At 39.3% G+C, this 24,000-nt stretch overlaps 1 protein-coding gene across 1 annotated transcript in view; it reads left to right on the forward strand.

Annotated features, from left to right (window-relative positions):
• The first annotated feature begins 1,531 nt into the window (after positions 1 to 1,531).
• adcy1b (adenylate cyclase 1b) overlaps positions 1,532 to 24,000 on the forward strand; it is a 30,900-nt gene continuing 8,431 nt past the window's right edge. Inside the window, exons 1-7 of the mRNA XM_016247862.1 lie at positions 1,532 to 2,324; positions 5,887 to 6,036; positions 6,987 to 7,105; positions 13,158 to 13,269; positions 20,590 to 20,717; positions 22,700 to 22,858; positions 22,949 to 23,090. Coding sequence (XP_016103348.1) covers positions 1,752 to 2,324; positions 5,887 to 6,036; positions 6,987 to 7,105; positions 13,158 to 13,269; positions 20,590 to 20,717; positions 22,700 to 22,858; positions 22,949 to 23,090 — 1,383 coding nt within the window. The 5' untranslated portion in view covers positions 1,532 to 1,751. The remainder of the gene's footprint in view (positions 2,325 to 5,886; positions 6,037 to 6,986; positions 7,106 to 13,157; positions 13,270 to 20,589; positions 20,718 to 22,699; positions 22,859 to 22,948; positions 23,091 to 24,000) is intronic.

Genomic DNA, 24,000 nt, shown 5'->3' on the forward strand with positions numbered 1-24,000 from the left:
CTTTATTTTTAAGAGTGTAGTTTGAACTATTGCTTTCACGTGTACGATCATTTCATTCAAGAATAACAAGGTAAACATGCAGTGTATTTATATCTAAACTAATGAATGCCACTAGTGCTCAGATGCATGCTGAACACTGGGGTTAATCTGCAGATTCATTCATTTATTTGTTTGTTTATATTTTGGGCCACAACACATGTGATGTTTCTATGCTTCTGATTTGTGTAAGTGAGCTGCAGCAGAATGAACACAGACAGACTCACTCATGCTTTGATTTCATGTCATGCTTTCTACATCAGCCGGATGTTGCGCTGTTCTCTTCTATATTAACCTTCAAATATATTGCAAAATGTACTTGAAGGGGCAATAAAATACATTTCCAATCTAAAAATATATGAGTGTGAGACTGGTGGGTTTATATCGCACAGATCGTTCTCCAGCCTCTGTTTAGCAACAGAATCATACATATGCAACAGAGGGAATAAAAACACTCGTCTGTGTTCATGTCACGTATTTCACACCGCTGCAGTGACAGCACTATTTATAGCATCCCTTAAGTGCAGCACTTGAAGCTGCTGAGGGGGTTTTTCAAGCTAGGTGAGGCAGTTGTAAGAACAGGTGACAATCACAGAGGGACGGTGTTTTCATACACCTGAACACATGTCAATATCACATTTATCAGTGATTGAGCCTCTGGATCATCAGTGCAGAGAAGCCTGCTGAAAGCTTCTGACTGGATGCTTGAACATTGGGTTTGTAGACAAATAGTGCATGAATTTCAGCACAAAACTGACATTTTGATTTAGTTTGAATGAACTCATAATTCACAAAGTCATGTGAGGCACACAGCGACCGAAGATGACGCTGCAATGATTCCTCTTGTGTGATTTTTGCAGTATTATTCCAACATTATTATTCAGAACGCCCAACAGGTGTATTTTAATGGTTTAATAACTTAGCGTAAAAGAGAATTACATACTGAGAAATATGCAACAGGTAACGCTTTATATTACAGTGACATAGTTACACGGTACATGTAGTAACAATAAATACTGCATAATCACAAGCAGCTAAATCAAACCTTAAGTCTATTAACCACATCTAGTTAGTTATTATTTGTGTAATTACACTGTAACAACAACAAATGTTCATTTATCAGATTTGTTACATATTTTCATATTGATTTATTTTGGTAACTCTTTATTTTAGTGTCCTTGTTACACATGTTACAAGCAACTAACCCTAAATCAAACCCTAACCCAGGCAGCACATTAATATTACTCAGTACCAATTTGTGTAATAACAACGTCATCTTAGAATAAAGTGTAACCATATTTTACTGAAGATTGTGTTACATATGTAACTGTGCATGTGACATAAAATCTTACATTTTGATTTATCGTCATTCTTTGGGTCAAGGACGAAACGATGCGACTGAAATCATAAATTCCTAATAAACCCTAGTGCAAACCTATCTGAGCGCATTCCTGCCCTTGCTCGCTGCCGAATGATCCGCAGCGGGTTACACTTCGTGTGTCTGTTTCCCTGAAGCTCAGCGCGAGATCCGCGTGTCAATCAGCAGAATTAGCGAGCCGCATCGCGCAGGCGTGATCCAGTCTGAGCCGCGCGAGCTCCAGGCCAGTCGCTTCCGTCTCTGCAGCTCTAGCTCTCCCGCCGGACATGCCCCCCGGCCCCCGGCGACCCTCCGCGCCTCTGCCGCACCTGTCCGGCGCGTGAATGGCCCCCCCGCCATGGACGAAATGCCGTTCCAGAAAGTCAAGACCCGGCGCAGGAGGAGCCACTGCCCGCCCGGGGTCATCGCGTGCGAGGACGAGTTCGACTGCAAGGAGCTCGAGTCGCTCTTCCACAACTACAACCTGAAGCTCGACCAGACCTGCACGCTGAAGGCGCTGTCCGTGCTCATCCTGCTGTCGTCCAGCCTCAGCCTGCTGGAGCTGCTGCTGTCCGGCGCCAGCCTCACCATCGCCAAGGGCTCCTACCCGGTGCACTTCGTCATCTTCATCTCGCTCTTCATCGTCACCAACGTCACCAACCTGCAGGTGAGCCAGCTGCAGCAGATCGCGCACCTGAGTCTGCTCTTCTGCTTCAGCTTCTCGGTGCTGTGCTGCCCGTTCCCGTACGTGTCGGGCGCCGCGGGTCCGGAGCAGGGCGTGTGGCAGCTGCTGCTGCTGACGTTCGTGGCGTACGCGCTGCTGCCGGTGCGCACGCTGCTGGCGGTGCTGTTCGGGCTGCTGGTGTCCCTGGCGCACACCATCGTCACGGCGGCGTCGGTGACGGTGAAGACGCAGCGGCTGTGGAGAGCGGTGAGTTCAGCACTGGACAGCGACCAGACTCCGGGTTACTGAAGCCTCACGGTGCTTTCGAAGTCCGAAGAGTCGTTATTTAATCACTCAGTCATCATAATTTCATGTTTTTCAACTGAAACCATATTGTGTCTGATCAGCCGCTTCTCATCAGTGAGTGAATGTGAAAAAAAAGTTTTGAAAAGTTACCATGTTTTTTACTGCACTTACCCATTTTTATTAATTAAAAAAAAATTATTCTTTGAAATGTCGGTAACACTTTACAATAAGGTTCATTAGTTAACTACATTAGTTAACATGAACTAATAATGAACTGCATTTATACAGCGTTTATTAATCTTTGTTAATGTTAATTGCAACATTTACTAACACATTATTAAAATCTTGTTAACATTAGTTAATGCACTGTGAACTAACATGAACATCTGTATTTTTATTAACTAACATTAGCGTAGATTAGTAAATACAGTAACAAATGTATTGCTCATGGTTAGTTCATGTTAGTTAATATATGTTTAACTAATGAACCTTATTGTAAAGTGTTACTGAAATGTCAAATTACACAGTGACCCCACCAAAAAACTATGATGCAAAATATATATGTTTTCAATATTGACGGAAATTTTATTGGAATATATCACTGTAAAATCGGAGAATTACAGTATTAACCCCACTGGAATTAATATAATTTAATTAGATTTGACTTTATAACTCGTGATTGCTCAAAAATAGTCCAAATGTATAAAACCTACATGTTTATTTGTAACAAAACAACATCAAAACAACATAAATATTACTCTTAAAAGTTTCAAACGAAATAACTTCATTCTGATTGCATAAACCTACGTTTTCATGCACTGCAATGGTTCAACAAAGCTGAGCCCCAAAGGTGTGTGAGATACGGGGAAAATGCATTTTACTAAAGTTTTTTTGACATGAATATAACTTTTACAGAAACTATTTTAAACACCTAATGGGACTTCATACATATCCGGGTGACCTGAACATGAAACATTTAACATGTTTTTAAATGGTTATATGAAAGGAAGATGTGTATTTTGAGGGTCTTAAAGCATTTGCAAAGTTTCGTTCCATTACTTAAAGCCGTGCATTTTTTTTTTTTAGAAATGTTTATGTAGCTCCTCTGGCCCAAAAATATACCTGATGCATGAGCATTAAGAGCAGAGATGGGCCTCATGTCACCAGTAAAACTACTTAAACCGTTTAACTTGAGCAGATGTTTCTACATGAAGCATAATTCAGATTAATAAAGTGCAGTCATTTTGCACTTCAATTTGACTAGAAAATACTATTTCAGTCTCTGTCACATTCAATTCAATGTGTTACTAGCCATTTCTTTATAATAATGTGTGAAATATCTGAGTGAAAGTTGATACAAAGTAAATCCTACACCAGTTTTTTCAGTGTGTTTCACATTGTGATGCATGATTAGCAAGAGAATTATGTTTCTGTTTTTTAAACAACAGGTGAATCACTCCATGCTATCAAGTGTTATGATTTGCTTACTTAATATTTCAAGTTAAGTGCATAAACATGCCTGTGCAAAAAAAAAAACATCTAAATAAATCTAAATCTACAGTTAACTTAATTTATTAACATTTGTATTTTCTGCAGTGTTGGATTTATTGCAGTCAGACTGATTTTAAACAGAAAGAGTGTTACTATCAATCACCTTCTGAAAGGTTAAATGCGTAATAATGTCTGTGGGCTGGGTTTGATTAGGTGCATGAGTGTTAATGCTGAGCCACAGAGCTGGTTCGGCTCAAATACAGTTTATGACTGAACAGCTGTAACAGTGAATTTACACTTAAGATACTGAGGCTGAGACTGAAATAAGACACAGAGAATGTGTGCTGCAGGTTCATACAGTATCTATAAAGTCCTCCGCAGTGGCTCTGATAGACGGATGGTCATCACACATTCTTCTGAGTGTGTTTGAGGAGCGCAGGGTCCAGAGACCAGCAGCGGAGCGGCTCTATGTAGGACGGCTCTGAACGGAGGCCAGACACACTTCTGAAAGCTATTTTAGCACAGAAATGAGGAGGATGCTCTGTACGGATGATCCGGACAGGATTTACAGACTGTGTTAGGTGTGGAGTTAGGTTTAGAGACCAGCGCTGTGTGAAGATCACGCCATCCGTCTCCTGCATTTATAATGATTATAATGACAAAACTCATTTTAATGGGTTGAATCAGGTAGAAATAGTTCTTTAAGGTATTAGTGTAATGCTGCTGCGTCACTCATTACTGAACACTGATGCTTCATTTCACGCTCAGTATCACCGACAGTTGTGTAATGAAACGTTTCAGAGCGTAGTTCAAATTGTTACACATAACGTGTCAAGTTATGGTCACATGTACCCTGCATCGTCTATTTTTCACTGACGAAATGTATTCATTTCAATAGGAATCCATGCAGTTGTTAGTTTCAGATGAGGGCAAAAGCTTTCCACACGCAGATTTCACGTCGGGTTCAGCTGGTCATGCAGATTTGCTGCACTGACCAAAACACAGCTGCTTCGTTTCATACATTTTGTGCTACACTATTGAAAGTAGGCCACGGACCTTTCTTGCCTGATGAAATTTCTCTCATGTGAGCATGCTTAGATGGTCAGTGTTTTATAGACGTTCAGTTTCTTCTCTCAGATCAACTGCATCATGATGGAACAGCAGTCCAGCAAGTTCAGCTACCTGAGCAATAACTGCTTAAATCACTGTTAATGGGTAGATTGTTTTATTCTCGAATGAGAGCATGTTGAGTATGCGGGACTGTGCGCTTTACCTGTGTTGCCAAATCTTGTCATTCTGATGCCTTCAGAAAGTAGACAGAAACACACAGCACTTCTGCTGAAAGGGGCTGTTCGCACAGAACCTGCTTTGCTTTGGAAAACACGAGACACCAGTGGCATGGAGGAAAATGCAAGGTCTCAAGAGGTGTTTTTTAAAAGTTGAACTTTTTTTATTTCAGCACTGTGTTTTTGCAAAAGACACGAGACGCGAGCGCAGTGGTCAAAGATGTTCATCTACCACGTGTTTGCATAGAAAAGCAATGGAAAAGCAGCGCAATGGAAAAATGTGTTCCATGTGAAGTCTCCTCCGCTCGCTTCAGCCCTGTTAGTCTGTGTGCAAATCAGTGAGTTTTCAGCATGTGAGAGAGAGCAAGGCCGGCTAAATAAAGGCTCGGTGTGCATGTCCTCTGACAAATCTAATCCAATAAAGAGCAGATAGACTCACGTCCCTGAACTCTACGACCTGCAGCGAACACAAAACCAGCTCTGAGCTCACTGAAGAGGACAAACACATGTCAGAAGAGTGACCACTCAAGCACACGGACTGTGCATAAAACTGTAGGGACAGTCATAATGTAAAAACACTTTTCATGCTCTAAACACATCTATCCATCAGTCATACTCTACCATAGCCGTGTGCTGTGGAAGCTCACAGACAGCATCTATATTAAACCAGTCTTTTATTGTATCTTACATATCTTGTGTCCTGTCAGTGATGATGGTTTCAGTGCTGTTGTGTTTGTGTTTCTCAGTTGGTTGCGAACACGCTGCTCTTCACCAGTGTGAATCTGTCGGGTCTGTTTGTGCGGATGCTGACGGAGAGAGCGCAGCGCAGAGCCTTCCTTCAGGCCCGAAACTGCATCGAGGAGAGACTGCGCATGGAGGACGAGAACGAGAAACAGGTCACGCTCTTAATATATATACAGCAAAAACAATCAAACCTTCGGTGGATTCCTGCATATAGAATGACACTTTAAAAATGTTTTGGCTCAATAGGAAACTAAGTTTGCACAGAGGTTTTTGAGTTATGACAACTTCTACATGAGCAGAGGAAATAAATAATCTGTATATTTTTGAAACTGAACTAGTTAACTAAATAACTGGAACTGAATAAACACGAAGTTGATTACTCGAAACAATTAAGTTGTTCCAGCTAACTGAGTGCTGGCATCGGAACCAATTCATCTCGTCTGTTTCAGTTGTACTTGTCACTTATCGAGTGAGATTAGTCTCAAAGACACAATGCACACATGCGTAGCCCAATTCACATGCAAAAAGCAATTCACGTGCACAAAATAAGAATATATATTCATAAAATGCCTTTCACAAACACAAAACACAATTTACAGATGTACCACTGTGTACAAAAGTTATTATTGAGACTAATATCGCTCCATAGTCACTGGCATTAACCCTAACCATGAGCTCCACTCTTCAGCACAATGAGAAAAACTTCAACGTTACGGAAACTCTTTAAAATGTGAAATATAACAAGTCTTTCCCATTACTACAAATTATCCAGTTCAATGCAAAGCATGCTGGGAACTAGAAACTCACTGCCAAATTTTGACAGTTTATTAAGTTACTAACTTATTTAAAAATATATATACATTATAATTAAAAAAAACATACAATATGAAGCTTATGTAATGATCAACATTATTATGTCAACAGAACTCATCAAAACAAATAAATCAATAAATCTGTTTTGTTTTTTAAACGTGCAACCATGCATTTAGTTCCCTGAATATCATTGACTGTATAATATTCATTGTACTGTATTTCCGAGAAAGGCTTGTTCAGTTCTCGCTGTCTCATGCGTGTCTCTGTGATGATGGTTGCACACGTGCAGGAGCGTCTGCTGATGAGTCTGCTGCCCAGAAACGTGGCCATGGAGATGAAGGAGGACTTCCTGAAACCCCCAGAGAGGATCTTCCACAAGATCTACATCCAGCGGCACGATAACGTCAGGTACCGGCTGACACACTTCATTTCTAGGGTTTGTGTAAATGCAGAGGTTTACTGTGAGGAAAGGAACTGCTTCAGTGGCTGTTATGATCACAGATGCTGTTTGAGTGAGAATCTTAATCAGGAGTGATTTCTGATTTCATTCATCAGTACACTCATACGAGTCTAATCAAACAAATCTAATGGAAAATCATGGTTTTGTTTTATTTTGGTTTGACGTCAGTGTTGAAGTGCAGAACACATACTAACCAGCTTTACTGCAGAAGTGTTTGTCCTCTTTGTTTTTCATTGTGTCTTTAGTGTTTTCGAGATGATTCAGTGAGTTTATTGCCGGTGTGATGATGATCTTGTTCTGCATTGCAATATCACACTCTGTGCTTGAGTCTTAAACCCAGAGTTGTTTTGATCAGGGCTAATCTGCATGTTACTGGATATTATATCTGTGAGGAATCCTGAATCATAGGGGCGTTGAGAAGACCTGTAATAGTGAGTGTCAATGTACCACAGAACTCATGAAGCATTATGAAGTAAACCCAAGACCACTGACGTCAACCCTCGACTGGACTGTTGGACCTTTAGTGAACATGAAATCAGCACAGACTCTATTAACTAGAGGCTGATCGATATATCGCGTCACTGCGCTGATAGTTGCTCTTCTGTACTATTGGTTATCCGGAAAAAAAAGAAATCTATGTCAGTAGTCGCTGATAGTTTGTTTTATTCCTCTGTGTTTCTCTGTATCTGATCGACTGTATAACAGCAGCCTTAAAACATACGGGGCACATGATATAAAATATATACAGTGCCATTCAAAAATTACATTTATTAAGACAAACGACTTGCGTTGATTTCACTTCTGTGGCTTTCTCATGCATCATAAATTTAATTTGGCCTTAAAATAAACAAAATGATACGTTTCTGCATGTTAGTAGTGAAGCATATATATACTTATTTACTTTATTTAATAATTACAAAACATTTTCATGGTTAAGTCATTATTCTGAATTTTGTAATGAAGTTCAACAGTATTTTACATTGAGTGAATTTTTTAAAAATTTATATTATTGATTTCAAAACCCATTTTTTTCACCTTAGTTATCAGTTTTGGTTAAATCCTCTCGATTGTTATGATTTTTAAGATTTTAGATTCTCATGGAGCGTGTTGAGTAAATGACCACATGATCAGTGCAGGTTTGTCCTGTGGTGTGTGTGTGTGTGTGTGTGTGTGTGTGTGTGTGTGTGGAGACGTTACCGAGACTCCTGCAGCCTTCAGATTAAACCTCTGCAGGGATTTACTGCGATGGACACTAAAGACTGTTGCGTAACACTCACGGAGAGAGAGATCTGCTCCTGCTGAGAGATATTTCTGGAGCAGATCAGGGAAGCTCCTGCTGGAATATGGGACACTGGATATAAGACGGGAGCTCTCCATCAGGTTCTGGACCTGTGATCAGAGCTGACTGATATCACCGATAAACTATTATATGACAAATATTTCTCAGCGTTTTTGACAGTGTTGTGTACATTATATATAATAATTGTGCACTGCACTCATTTACTGTAAGGAATACAGACAACACCAGGTGTGGTTGTAGCATCTTTATCATGACTCTTTATTTGATCAGACTGATATCAAACTGTTTAGACAATATTGAACGTTTTACACTAAGTGATCAGGCGCACTCAGAACACCCTAGCAACCACATAGCAACAACCTAGCAATCACCCAAGCACTTTAGCTAGAGTGACCATACGTGCCATTTTCCCAGGATATTTTAGGCAATATAGAAATCCTGGCCAGGACGCGTCCTGGGAAAATGGCACGTATGGTCACCCTACTTTAGCAGTCACATGCTCTGTCGCTCAGCATCTTGATTGATTGAAGGATTCTGTCTGAAGCTTGTCTGAAGCATGATCTCCGTCACAGATGGACGCGCATTAAAACATTCACAGCAAACTGAATTTATGGCACCCGTCTTACGTTGACATCTGCGCTATGACAGCGTCTCAGTGTTCACGCGCCCACACACACACGCCTCGCTCTCAGCCTGTGTGCTTCACAGCTCAGATGTAGCTGGACGTCAGTGTTCGTGTGTGTGTGTGAGTGAGTGAGTTAGTGTGTGTCTGTGTGTGTGTGTGTGTATGTGTACTGGTTTATATATCCTGGTGGGGACTTAAACCTGACTACACACAGGCTCATGGGGACTCGTGTCACGGTGGGGACCTAAATTGTGGTCCCCATGGGTACAAAAGCTTATAAATCATACAGAATTAAGTTTTTTGAAAATCTAAAAATGCAGAAAGTTTCCTGTGAGGGGTAGGTTTAGGGGTAGGGTTGGTGTAGGACAATAGAATATACGGTCTGTACAGTATAAAAACCATTACGCCTATGGAGAGTCCCCACAAGGATAGCTGAGCAGACTGTGTGTGAGTGCGTTTGTGTGCGTGCGTGTGTGTGAGTGCGTTTGTGTGCGTGCGTGTGTGTGAGTGTGTGTGTGTGTGTGTGTGTGTGTGTGTGTGTGTGAGTGTGAGTGTGTGTGTCTGCGTTTGTGTCTCAAACCCTTTTCAGACTTAACCATACTTAAATCAGGATACATTTACATAAGCAAAATTGCTTGCTTAAATCTTTACTTATTAAAGTCTTGCCTTCTAAAAAAAAGTAAGTGAATTCTTACTTAAAATGAGAAGAAATATCTGGCAGTGGGGGTCAGAAATATTAACTAAGTTCCCTTTCGAATGGACTCTTCCATTGCGTTGAATGCTTAGACGTCTCCAAAGGAGCCTGAGAGTAACATTCGTCAGAATCTTTCTCCTTCAGCGCGTAGATCATCTCCCTGCTGGACTCTGAAGAAAGAAGCCTAGAAGCCGAGTAAGCTCGAAGAAAAGCCGCTACTCGCCGTAGAAGAGCCCAGGCAGAGGAAGGATGCCTTCAAACAGCACTTCCCCTGCAGCCATCCGGCGACTGAGAAAGAGTGCTTCCAAGAGCAAATGTCCACAACAGCGTTGTTTCAAATGTCGTGCTGCAGAATTCAGAGGATGAGCAGGGTCCCAATCCACTCTGCCTGGTTCGGGCTCTTAGAGTGTTTGTTGAGCGCTCTGGCCCATTTCGGCACTCAGAGCAGCTCTCGCTGGATAGTTGACACTATAGCCCTGCCTTACGCCTCAGCTGGCTTACAATATCCTATCGGAGTAAGGGCCCACTCCACCAGAGGAATGGCCTCCTCGTGGGCTCTGTCCAGCGGAGTTTCAATTGGTGATATCTGTGTGGCAGCCGGCTGGTCTTCGCCGTCTACCTTCGCCAGATTTTATAACCTGGACATCCCTGCCCTTCAGGCATGGATTTCGTCCACTTAATTTACCTGATCTCCCAGATTAGTGGAAAAGATCTTGTTATGTAGACCCCAGCCTGTTGGCTTGGGTCTCATATTTGGCTCATGCTTTTTAGGAGCCTTCATTACAGGCCCCCCCGGGGCTGGGCTCACAGAGCGGCTTCATTCTGCACTTGCTTATAGCACGGTGCTATTGGATGCATTCCCCATAAGCGTTCAACACAACAGGAGAGACCCTTTCGAAAGGGAAACTTCCAGTTACTAATGTAACCTCGGTTCCCTGAGAAAAGACACATTTTTTAGAACATAATTTTTGCAGCATAATTGAAAATGTATTTGAATCATGGAAAGGAAGCAACTTTATTCCTCAACTGATTAGACCAAACTCACTCTCTCATGACAGCTAAAGTCACCATGAAAGAGAAGCTGTGATCGACTTATGACATTATGTACTTGTGTATTATGACATATTTCCAAGCGAAACAGCTTATCAGTTTGAGAAAACACATAGGGCAGGGCTTGATCTGATCGTGGTTGTTGATTGGACGGTGAAGTGAGCGCTGTGTGCTGTAACAGAGGCAGATCTAAATGTGATTGGCTGAACGAGGACAATAAACATAAATGCACCGATGGATCAGTCTCAGAGAGACCAGTAACATGCATTAAGAAAATATACAGGGTCAGTTTTCATGACAGTTTTAAAACAGCCACCCAAATGCAGTGCTCAGCTCCTCTAACATCATCATCATCTTCTTGATCAATGAGGATGTCAATATCACACTGCATTCGTTGGCTTAGACCAGAGGAGAACTAGTCCTGGCTGAGCCTGGTTTCTGCATTTCTGTCACTGATGGAGATTGTGTTCCAGCTGAAACTGAATTTTTTTCACAATTTTTTTCAAGACTATAATTGATTAATTTTGCAACATCAACACTGTTATTGAACTGAACTGAATCAACACTGAACTGAATTGATCTAAGCAATGACACTGTTGTCTTTAAGTGAGCTGCTTTACAGCTGAAGTTGAGTTTGCATCATATTTGATTACGTTTGCATCATTTATTCTGTTATTTTACTGTTCAATTCTGTGACGCTTCTTTGAAACAATCTGTATTGTATAAAATGCTATAGAAATAAATGTGACTTGACTTGATATACACAGGGTTTGTTTTGAAGGATGTAATCTCTACGTCAGCCGGCTCTCACTTACACCTTTAGCTCGCGCTCACCTGTGAAGAACACGCTGTTTGTGGAAGGACTGATATAACTGCTGTTTGTTGGCATCTGAAAAACATCTCTGTCTGCCAAATAACAATATTAATCACAACACTGAAACTGGTCTCAACTTTAGATGAGCAAATATCAGGTGCATAATAAACAAATCAAGCACATTTAAATGTGTCACAGGTATGTTCAGTTAGTTTCAGTTTCATGGACTTTTAGTTTGTATTCTTTAGTTCCTGTCTTCCTTTGTTTGATTTTCCCGCTTCTCCTTTGTTTCTATGGTTACTGATATGATTGGTTCTTTTAATTTAATTAACCCGGTTTGTTTCAGTATTGTAGTTCCTCCTTTGCTTGTGTTTGTTGTCTGGTCTCGTTTCGGTTGATAGTGTTGACTTCTGCCTTCTGTCCTGTTACCTGTGCTTTATGATTAAATATTATTTGCATGCCCTGCTGTCAGTTTTGACCGGTTGATGAAAAACAAGCTTATGTGGATTCTACACATTTAAACAATTCAGATAAGTTCTCTAGAATTATTTATGGAGCAGATAAAATACATATAATCATTTATTAATCAATTATCATTTTGACTTATATCTTTTCTTTATTTAAAGGCTGAAATGTGAGGTTTACCTTTTTATGAAACTTTTTCAAAGCTTTATTTGAACATTTACATCAGATATTTCAACACGCTATTAATCATTTAAAATCCGAACATCATTGGTAATGTTATTGTTTTAGTGATTATGCAAACAAAAAGTCATTTTATTTATTGTTTGTTGATTTTTTAAATATAAATCTTGGTGAAGTGATTTATGTGTCGGTACTTTTTTAACATCTCCAGCACATTTGAACAATACCGTGATAATACTGATAACCGTGATCATTTTGGTCACTATAATCGTGATAAGAAATTTTCACGCCTTGTGAAGGCCTTTCACGTGATGCATTGAGATCACCTATCGACTAGAGTTTATGAGATTTATTTATATAAAAACTATAACAACATTACAATGATACTAAAATAACAGTGACCTGAGCACAAACAGCAGTTTATTTTATTGTCAGTTTTAAGTCAGCCTCACTGACCAGATTTCATTTAAATATTTAAAGCAAACAAATGAAGCCAATAATGAATATTAAGGTTTATGTATCAATGGGGGCTTCAGTCTGGCTTGTTTCACTGACTTCTCTGTCATTTCATTATTAAATCAAGGTGGATGGACAGATGCGGGACAGTCCCTGTTTCCCTTTACACAGACCAGAGCTGAAGCTTTCTGACAGTTCTCATCTTACTTTGAATAATTTAATGAAATCTCAATCAGATTCAAATAAAGCAGCGCATATGTAATATACAGTATAAATCTCCTTTAGTCTGAGCTCCTTATGAACAAACAGCAGATTCTGAAGGTAAACGTCTCTTTAAGAGAACAGATACACGTCTTCAGTTTTTCTGTACTCTTCTCCTAAGCATCTAATGGCTTTCTGTGTTTTTTTCCCTGCAGTATTCTGTTTGCGGATATCGTGGGCTTCACGAGTCTGGCGTCGCAGTGCACGGCGCAGGAGCTCGTTAAACTCCTCAACGAGCTCTTCGGCAAGTTTGACGAACTCGCCACGGTGAGTCGCTCTCATTGGTTCACGCCTGTTGCTATGGTGACTTCACACCCTGGCAACAGGAGCACAGGTGTGAGTGCAGGGGAAGTTATGCATAATCAGAGAGTTATATGTGATAAAAATGAAATGATGAAATGATGACAGTGCTGTGATCATGAGAACCTGAATTCCATCAAAATGTTTAAATGTGTGAAAGAGCTTCATAAATCATCTTGTCAAGCACACAATATCTTTATTCAAATCTAAATTCACAGTAGTACTAGAATAGAATAAAAATATCAGCACTGACGTCTACAAGAGACAAAACAGAGTACTTCACCTTTCCAAAGTAATTTTTCAGTCATTTGTTTTAGTTGTTTTAGTCATTTGTAATGTTATAATTTTGTTGCGTGGTTTGTCATTGTTATTTGTTTTTGAAATGAATTCATTCATTCATTTATTTATTCATTTTAAAAGGATAAGTTGAGGAAAGTCACATGCTCACTTTCAGTTAACTGAAATAGTATATGCATGAAACAGCATGATTAATTTATTAAAATATATTAAAGTATATTTTATGACTTACTGTTGTTTATTATGAATATTTAGCAGTGTAATGTTTGACATAGCCGAGTGAATCATTGTGTGAGTATTTTCAGCATGCTCATGGAAAAGTTAAATCAGTAGTTTTCAGTCTCTTACATGCACACACTGGTTAAATCTCTCTCTGTCTGTCTTCATTAGGCCGTGTGTCTGTAAATTAAACATGTAGATGTATCTCAGTAATCTAGACACTAGAATTGCTTACATTCACATGTGCCTATGAAATCCTTTAATCCGTGGATTACACTGAGATGTTTCTGTCCAGCGTCAGAAGGTCTTTCAGCAGGTCTAGTGTTTCAGCGTGATTGTCAATCTGTGGTGTGAGTTTGTTTCGTTGCACGGTCCATTTGTTCACATGTTTCACTTGATCCACTCATGCTCCTTCTGTTTGGACTGTCTGCTGGATCTCACACATGCTGCTCCATATAATCACTCTAGAGTACATTCTTGTGCTGTATCTGAAGTATGTGCATTGGGTTTGTTGTTAAATTGTTTGATTTGCTTGTTTTATGTTTACATTGTCTAAGTAAGTGTCATGAAACCTTCTTTCCCACATCATCGGTCAGTTCTGAAATTTGAGTTCTGAACCCTAAGGGGCCTTAAAAATTAAGATACCGAAAACAGAAGGTTTTTTTCCCCCCATTTTTAAACTGTGACCATTGACATTTAATGCAACAAAGATTGCTAAAGTCAAAATATTTTACTAATTGAGCTACCAATCTCTGAAAATAACATAATGATGCTGCCATCTTCATTAAGTCATTTTTACCCCCGTAATTTGGCTCCAAATCTCAGGTGAAAATTGTCATTTTTAAGTGTACATTTTTTTTTTGAATGAGGTCAAATGTACTGAGTGCACCTTAAAAAGATGCTTTTATCCAAAGTGAGAAAAATATACACTTATGAATGCGGAAAAACCATGACAAACCAGAATTGAGCAGAAGTGAATAGTGAATAGAACAGGAAAGACAAAACAGGTTGTTTTGTAAGGTGCTTTTTTGAAGTGGTTTTAATGGTTATATCAGGTCTGTTGATTCACTCAGACCTAGATGTCTGAAAGTCATGCAGAGATGAGATTATGGGGTCACCAGGTAGGAATGACAGGTTGAGCTGTGTATCATCTACATTGCAGCAGCTGGAGTTGTGTATATAGACAATAGGAGTGGACCAAGCACTGAACCCTGAGGCACCCCAGTGTTTACCCTACTCCTCAACAAACCTCGAAGGATCTGATTGTGCCAGTAAGGTGCAGTTCTTCTAATAGCCAGGAGAATCTGATGATTCCTTCGATTGAAGGCAATGAACAGGTCTAGTATGACGATTTGGAGTGAACTTATGCCAGCCGCAGAGTTTCAGCTACAGACAGATCTCCTGAATGTTTGCTTCTGAAGCTGGACGTTCAGTGAAAGAAAAGAGAGAGAGAGCTGAATGAACACAGTCTTGACAGGAGAGGGACTGGTCTGTAAGTTTCTATTACTGTAGGGTTGAGTATTGTTTTTTCGAGCCGTCGGGTTAACCGAGTGGTGGGAAAGATGGCTGTAATAAGAGCTGTAAGAGGATTGTGGAGTGGAACGCTCTTCATTAGGCAAAACTACTTCAGGAGGTTCAGTTTGATCCAATTAAGTGTTTATATGGTGTGACGTGAAGACTCACTGGCTTGGCATTGTGGGAAAGCAGTTGTCATTGTAGCTGACCTGGGATCAGTTATGCTTTCATGGTTATGCCGGTTTGGGATTACAGTGAGGATGTGTTTCATGAGACCAGTTTAGTAAGCATGCACAAGACCTGTGAGTAAACTCTTTATGAAGATGTAAATGTTTAGTTGAGCAGCCATATTTTATGCCAGTCCACATAGGTTTACAATACTGTAGGTTTAGTAATACAGGCTTTTACTTCATCTCACTTGTAAAGGCAGACTTCACTCCATCCTGCTGAGGTTCATCGTGGAGGTCAGGTGGTGCCCGTCCAGCGCCAGTGTCTGCATAATTCAGTGCAGGTGTGAGGGTAGTTGAATGATGAGAAAGATGATGATAGTCATATAATAACAGCAATAGATTCTGGGGAATGACTCATAGGAAGATTAGGAACGGCATCAGAACAAGAGCCTGTTCCTTTATGCTCTTGGTCTTGTACATGTATATGGGGGGACTGTATTTCTTCTCTCTTCTAAATCTTTTTTTTTTCCTGGTGTCCAGAAGGTGGTTCTAGAAGGTCCATAGAAAACTTTTTATTTATTTATTTGTTTGTTTTAGTTAACTATAATAATCCTGAACTAAAGACAGACATCTCAAGGAAGAAAAATATAAATGGCTCAGTATTTATTTGTGCATTAAACTACAAAAGAAAAAAAATAGCTCTCTGGTTAAAAATCATTATCAGGCACACAGCTTTATCCATGTCAAGTTTCTGTTATGTGATCTGTTACAGTAGCAGCTTCTGTTCAGATTTTCTTTACTTCTCATGGACGCCCACTGAAAGAGACACATTGCATAATGTTAATATTATCCTGCATATGTGCAGATCTTGCATAGGTCTTTTGTGGGCTATTGAGTGGATGAAAGACGTAACCAGTCTGAAGTGGAGCGCCATCCCTGTCAAAATTCACTATTGTTATTTTGCCGTTGCAATCATATCAACATATCTGTTGCTGTGTTTAGAGTGTGAGTCCCTAACGAGCTGCTGTATGATGATGATGAGAGCACTTCATCCAGCTCATAAACTCACGTCCTTCTGCTGTTTAGGTGTAAATGGTGTATTAGAGACATCATGGACAAAACATAAATTAAGTTAACTAAAGAGCTTATTTTACTCCTAAATAAAAACCTTCCATTGTGAAACCCTTGGACATTTGTCTGGGTCTTCTGGGTTTAGGGTTGTAGTACTTTCTGAGCAGCTCTGTTCACATTCACTGTCTCAGATGGCTGACTGCTTTATTTTGCCCTCATTTCTCCTCATTTAGATTTAAATTAAGAGGCTAAATTGGCACAGATTTCTCCGTGTGAGATCTAATAATCTCTCGTTCCTAAAGGCTGAAGAACAGACGATGTGGCTCCTGAAGGACTCTTGGCTAAATGATGCAAATGTATGCAGTGTTTGTGATGATGCTGATATGCTTTAATCTTACTGTGCTTTTTATGCTCCTCTGTTTCCATGGCTTGTGTTTCACCTGCACACTTAAACACTCACAGTGCTTCTGCTTCAGTGTTTGCTCGCTCCGCTTTCCCTCTGAGACAAATTAATCCTGACTGTGAAAGAGCAACACTCCAGATTTGATTTTCTTGGTCACACTTTATTTCAGTAGTCCACTTTAGACATTCTACTGATTATAACTTTGCAACTACATGTCAACTAACTCTCATTAGATTATTAGTAGACTGTTAGGTTAGGGTTAATAGAATATGTTGGCATATAAGCAAGTGACTTATAGTCAGTAGAATGTCCATCAAAATAAAGTGTGAACTGATATTAAGCAGACAGTCTACTGAATACTCTAGAGACTATATTCCTAGTATAGGGCAGATCTTTAGTGGACAGGTTCGTTTTGTAAATTTATATATTAATAAGACCATTTTTTGCTCTGATTTTTCTTTCGTCTTTGAATTCCTTGCCCAGATTATTTTTGAGAAATGTGGCAACAGGAGCCCTGTTTCTGTCATCCGAATGCTGCTTTAAAAACAGAAAGCACCTCAAATAGCCACAACGTAATCATTTCTGTGACCTATTTTGTGCATTTCTCATTTCATTTCAAGCAACTGTTGTGAAGAGATAAATGGTGAATTTTCATGTCATGCTGACTTAAATACTGGCTTTAGAAATGCACAGGTTTGAACAGTATTCTTAACAAGCCATCCTTTGCCTCTAATTTCAGGGTTAGGTGAGAGTTGGTAGGGTTGCAACAACTAAACAATATAACTGACCATGAAAATAATTGATGATGAATTTGATGATTGATGAAAACATCAGTCATATCACGTTACAGCTGCTGTGGGAAAGTGCATGATCCCTTTATGTAAAGCTCTTCAAACAAATGCATGTCAGCAGCTTTGACAGATGTGTGTTAATGCATTTTAGACGTTTTCCCAAGTGCACAACTCACATTTTTTAAAAGTGAAATCTGGCTTTTATTTCCATTCTGCAAGTGAGTGTCTGTTAAACTTAAAATATTAATTTTCTTCAGCTATTTGTTGGTTGTAAATGTTACCTTTAAAATTTGGGTTATGCTTTATTATAGTGTAAATGTACTGAGCAACATTAATTAACTACATGTACAGTACTTACTATAGGGTCAGGGTTAGGATGAGGGTTTGGCTTAGTTGCATGTAATTATGCATAATTTATTGTTATTATAATAGTAAGTACATGTAAAATTTGTAAGGACACTGTAAAATAAAGTGTTACCAAAATTCCGCATATGACACAAATATCTGTATGTGAGAAGTCACTGTAAAGAGATTACAACATGCAGTGGGATATAAATGTAAGACGTCTCTGACATTTTAAGATTCTGACATCTCATCCTCACAGAAGGAGAACAAAAGATCATAAAGATTTGATATGTTTCCTACTGTAAAGCATGTGCATTTTCCTGGAGTAATGAAACATGTTGATCTAGGACGCTAGGGATCCACTTTCTGCTTTGCAAACTCTCAGTCACTCTACACACACACACATTCTCACACACACACACACACACACACAGTGTGTTTGCAGAGGCGTGAGGTTTGTTTCGTTGTGTGTCTGTAGCCGAGTGGCAGATGTAGGTCTGTGTGTCCTCAGAGACGTGTGTGTCTGCCACAACCGATATCACATCAGTCACAGCAGACATTGAGCTGGATTCTGGGGCGTTGCTATGTGGTTGCTAAGGTGTTTGTAGCTGTTTTCTTCCTGTCTGGTGTGAATAGTGTCTCTGTGATCTTCTGGTCTGTAGATGTGTGATTTTTCAGCTGTTTTATGGTTCAGCAGCACACTCTCCTCAACAACACACATGATTTGATAGACACGCATCTGGTGTTGTACTGTTTTGAGCTCATTACCGTGTGTGTGTGTGTGTGTGTGTGTGTGAGTGTACCTACTTAACCATATTTTGGTGACAAATTTGTACCCAAAATTGAGTTAAACCTGACAAAATCTCCAAAAACCTCCCTTTGGGGACGTCCTCATTTGTAAAACTGGTATCTTGAGTTATGTAACAAAAAGTACAATCAGTGATTACACTCATATGAAGAGGTTTATGTGCATTTGATTGGCATTTAATGTTTTTAATTAGCAATGTAGACAAAATTTGTTTAAATATCCAATAACCGAGAGCTGAGAGTTTGTTGCTTCTGCTGGTTTAAAACACTCAGATAGATTCTTCTCTTCTCAAGCTTGCTTTCTAATCTAGTAGTCTTATAAACCTGGCGTTATGAGTTATGGCTATTGCTGATTCTTTGATGAATTGCTTTGTTCCTCTTTTTTTTGTGACTTTTAGTGACGTGACATGTGGCCAAGTAAGGTGACCCATACTTGGAATTAGTGCTCTGCATTTAACCCATCCTTAGTGCACACACACACACACACACACACACACCGTGAACACACACCCGCCAACAATACATGCCATTTATGAAACTACAGAATCTACATGCTGCAAACCAGTCTCAGATATAAAGAGAAAACACTGGAGAAAAGATGCACATGAAGTATGTGGACTGCAGAATTCAGCAGATCTGTCGATAGCATTTTCAGTAGTGACAGCCATCCTGATGAGTCTGAAAGTGAAGAAACCTCAGCTGCAGAAACCGAGTGAAAAGCTGGGATTGTATGTAGATTGTGTAACACCTAATAAACACTTCAAGTGAAAGAACAGAGCCAGAGCACTTCCGTTATAATCAACAAGCCCCAGACACGGCATTAACGAGATATTTACTGTGAGACTGCGGTAGCTTTGTCAGAAATGTTGATTTTTACTGAAATATTTAAAATGGTTCAATATAGCTTTTCTACAGTATCGATGCACAGATACCAGCTGCGTTTCCTTTCTCTCCGACAGCGCTTTATTTTCACATTCACATAATATTCAACAGTTGATTACAGCATTTGGCTGGATGTCTGCCAAAATTAAAAGGCTTTAACTCTTGCAAATAAAGTAATTAAGACATAAGTATTGTAATTTTCTACTGTAAGATAAAATAATGAAATATTCACTTTTTATTTTAAAGCACAGTTGTATTACAATATAACATATTTCTGTCTTAGAGATAATAATAGTAATAACAACATTATAAGATTATTTATTATTATATTTAAATGATCTGGCTTGCTAAAATCTAATGTGAATGTGATGTGGACTGAGAGACTATCACATCACATTGCACCAGATTTAACTTTAAAATGTACAAAAATGTCTTACTTGGATACTGTTCAGGTGTTATGCACTTAATGTTGTAGCAGCTTTTCACCACGTATCAAAAACAGTATTAAATATTGATATTTTTCAAGGTATCACATCAAAGTTGAACTTGCACCGCAGGACTCAAGCTACGCTCATATGAACCCTGTACAAGAAACTCAAGACTTAATTGCCAATAGTTTCAGCAGAGGCTCGACAAACAGAGATATGCAGAGTGAATGTACACTGATACTGTTGTCAGAAATCACATCAAATCAAGCATGACAGTCCTTATATCTGCTGAGGCTCGTGGTGTGCATCAGGCACAGAGTTGCAGCTGTAAAGCTTCCTCCTCCTCTGTTCATCTGCAGGAGAATCACTGCCGGCGGATCAAGATTCTGGGCGACTGCTACTACTGTGTGTCTGGCCTGACGCAGCCCAAGACGGATCACGCTCACTGCTGCGTGGAGATGGGTCTGGACATGATCGACACCATCACGTGAGTGTGAGCCGCTGATGGAGGCTCTTCTCAAGGGCAGCAGCATGATGAGTTCCTCTGTAAATAGTGTTCAGTCACACGTATATGTGCAGTACTGCTTCCCCAGTCGCTCCTGTGAGGAGATTTCCACAAGCTTCAGTGCTGATGTGTCTGATTGTTTCAGTGGAAATCTTAATTATGATTATGAATGTTATGAAATGTACTGTTACTAGAGTGACTGTTGAATCTTCACCAAATCATCATCAGAACCGTGTGGAAAAAAGATGTTGAAAGATTTCTCATATGTGTCCCTGCAGCACAGAAGCAGTGTTAAGTCGCTGGGGGGTATTTGTAGCAATAGCCAACAATACATTGTATGGGTCACAATTATACATTTCTCTTTTATGCCAAAAATCATTAGGATATTAAGTAAAGATCATGTTCCATGAAGATATTTAGTAAATGTCCTACCGTAAATATATCAAAACTTAATGTTTGATTAGTAATATGCATTGCTAAGAACTTCATTTGAACAACTTTAAAGATGATTTTCTCAATATTTAGATTTTTTTGCACCCTCAGATTCCAGATTTCCAAATAGTTGCATCTCAGCCAAATATTGTCCGATCCTAACAAACCATACATCAATGGAAAGATTATTTATTCAGCTTTCAGATGATGCATAAATCTCAATTTTGAATAATTGACCCTTATGACTGGTTTTGTGCTCCTGGGTCACATATATCAAACCGTCTGTGTATTTGGTCTGATCTTTGAAACTTCTTTTGAAATAAAAACTCACCGACATGATCATGTACATTATGGAAACAGTGATATCGAAACATAAAACAGATTTTTTTGGCCTATAACTTCTTAAAGGGATCGTCCACCCAGAAATAATCATTTATTCTCCCTCGTGTGGCTTCAAACATGAGTAATGTTCTGTCTTCTGTGAAGCACAAAAGAACATTTGAAGAATCTTCCATCTGCTGTTGTCTGTGCTGTAATGGTCAATGGGCTTCAGAGTTTCTCGTGGAACCCAGCAACAAATCCCACAAATCACACAGTAGCCATCTGCTGACAGCACTATATCAGTTTGATGACAGCGCCACCTGCTGCTTACAGAAGTCTGGAATAATAATGTTTTTTAGAAGTCTCTTCTGCTCACCAAGACTGCATTTATTTGATTAAAAATACAGTAATATTGGGAAATATTATTAAAATTTAAAACAGCTGTTTTCTATGTGAATATCTGTTAAACTGTAATGTATTTCTGTGATGTGCAGCTGTATTTTCAGCATCATTCCTCCAGTCTTCAGTGTCACATGATCTTCAGAAATCAGTATAATATGCTGCTCTGCTGCTCGAGAAACATTTCTGATTATTATCAATGCTGAAAACAGTCGTGCTGCACAATATGTTTGTGGAAACTGTGATACACTACCATTCACAGTTTTATTTTTTTTAATTAATCAAAGATGCATTCAATTGCTCAAAAGTGACAGTGTTTCTATTTCAGAAGATTTCTGTTTCAAATAAATGCTGTTCTTTTGAGCTTTCTGTTCATCTGTGAATCCTGAAAAATAAAATGCATCACAGTTTCCACACAAATATTGTGCAGCACGACTGTTTTCAACATTGATAATAATCAGAAATGTTTCTCGAGCAGCAGATCAGCATATTATACTGATTTCTGAAGATCATGTGACACTGAAGACTGGAGGAATGATGCTGAAAATACAGCTGCACATCACAGAAATACATTACATTTTAACAGAGATTCACATAGAAAACAGCTGTTTTAAACTGTAATAATATTTCACTGTATCAAGTAAATGCAGGCTCAGTGAGCATAAGAGACTTCTTTCAGAAAAATTAAAGAATCAGATTTATTCCAGACATTTGATCGCTAGTGTAAATAGTATAGACATGTGAATCTTCATTGCTCATCAAGAAAAACTGCATTCAGACACTGAGCTGTTGAGCGTGATTGTGTTCTTCAGGTCGGTGGCTGAAGCTACAGAGGTGGATCTGAACATGCGTGTGGGTCTGCACACGGGACGGGTGCTCTGTGGCGTGTTGGGCCTCAGAAAGTGGCAGTATGACGTGTGGTCCAACGACGTGACGCTGGCCAACGTGATGGAGGCTGGAGGACTGCCGGGGTGAGGAGCTCAAGCAATCAGCATCACACTCCTCTCCAGAACCCTGAGCTGTCTGAGAGCTGTTTCTCCTCTCGTCTGCTTGTTCTACAGGAAGGTGCACATCACTCGCGCCACGCTGGACTGTCTGAATGGAGATTACGAGGTGGAGCCGGGAAACGGCCGCGAGAGACACTCGTTCCTGCTCAAACACGACATCGAGACCTTCTTCATAGTGCCATCTCACCGCAGGAAGGTGTGTGTGCGCTTTACTGGGAACCTTCTCGTGTTTTAGAGATATATCAATGTCAGGACAAAACATTCTTCAGTAATGTCTATGGAACATTCTTTAATGTTTGAGATACATATAATGCTATATTTTGGGTGAAAAGTTAGTAGAATATTTCAAGAAACATTTTCTAACTTTTAAATAATGTTATAATCACAACAAGAAAACTGGAAATTTTAATGTTTTAGTAATTTTGGTTACACTTTATATTAAACACCCATTCTCACTATTAACCAGCATGCATATTACTAGCAAACTGGCTGTTTATTAGTACTTATAAAGCACATATTAATGCCTTATTCTGCGTGACCATAATCTAGATCCCTTAACCCCCACACATAAACTTAACTATTAAAAAGCAGCAAGTTAGGATTTAATGAGGCAAAAGTCGTAGTTAATAGTGAGAACTGGAACATAAAATAAAGTGTGACTGCAATTTTTAAAAACAATGTTCTCACAATGTTTTTATAACTGTAGCGAATTTAGCTCATGGGGAAATATGAATAATTAATTATTAATATTTTAGATCCACTGTAGATATTTAGCTGACCACTCAGGGTCAACCGTCTTGTCAATTCTAAGAACGTTAATTTCCTGGTTAAAGGAAATAACTTTCTTACTGTACAATTCTATAAGTTTGTAACGTAAATCTGCATGATTATTGACTCCGGTTATGAGTAAACAATGAACACGCCAAGTGTGATACAAGTAAGGTTTTATTAACTACATAAAAACTTAAACTAGTCTAACATACTACACAAACACATTAAGCCGGTCTAACATAAACATACACACACACACACATACAGTTGGTATAGGAAAGGGTTAAAGTTTAGCACTAAAGAAAGAGACATAAGGAATGACATTTATAAATTTG

This window comes from Sinocyclocheilus grahami, unplaced genomic scaffold (assembly GCF_001515645.1).
Source record: "Sinocyclocheilus grahami isolate Dianchi unplaced genomic scaffold, SAMN03320097.WGS_v1.1 scaffold857.1, whole genome shotgun sequence".
NCBI lineage: Eukaryota > Metazoa > Chordata > Actinopteri > Cypriniformes > Cyprinidae > Sinocyclocheilus > Sinocyclocheilus grahami.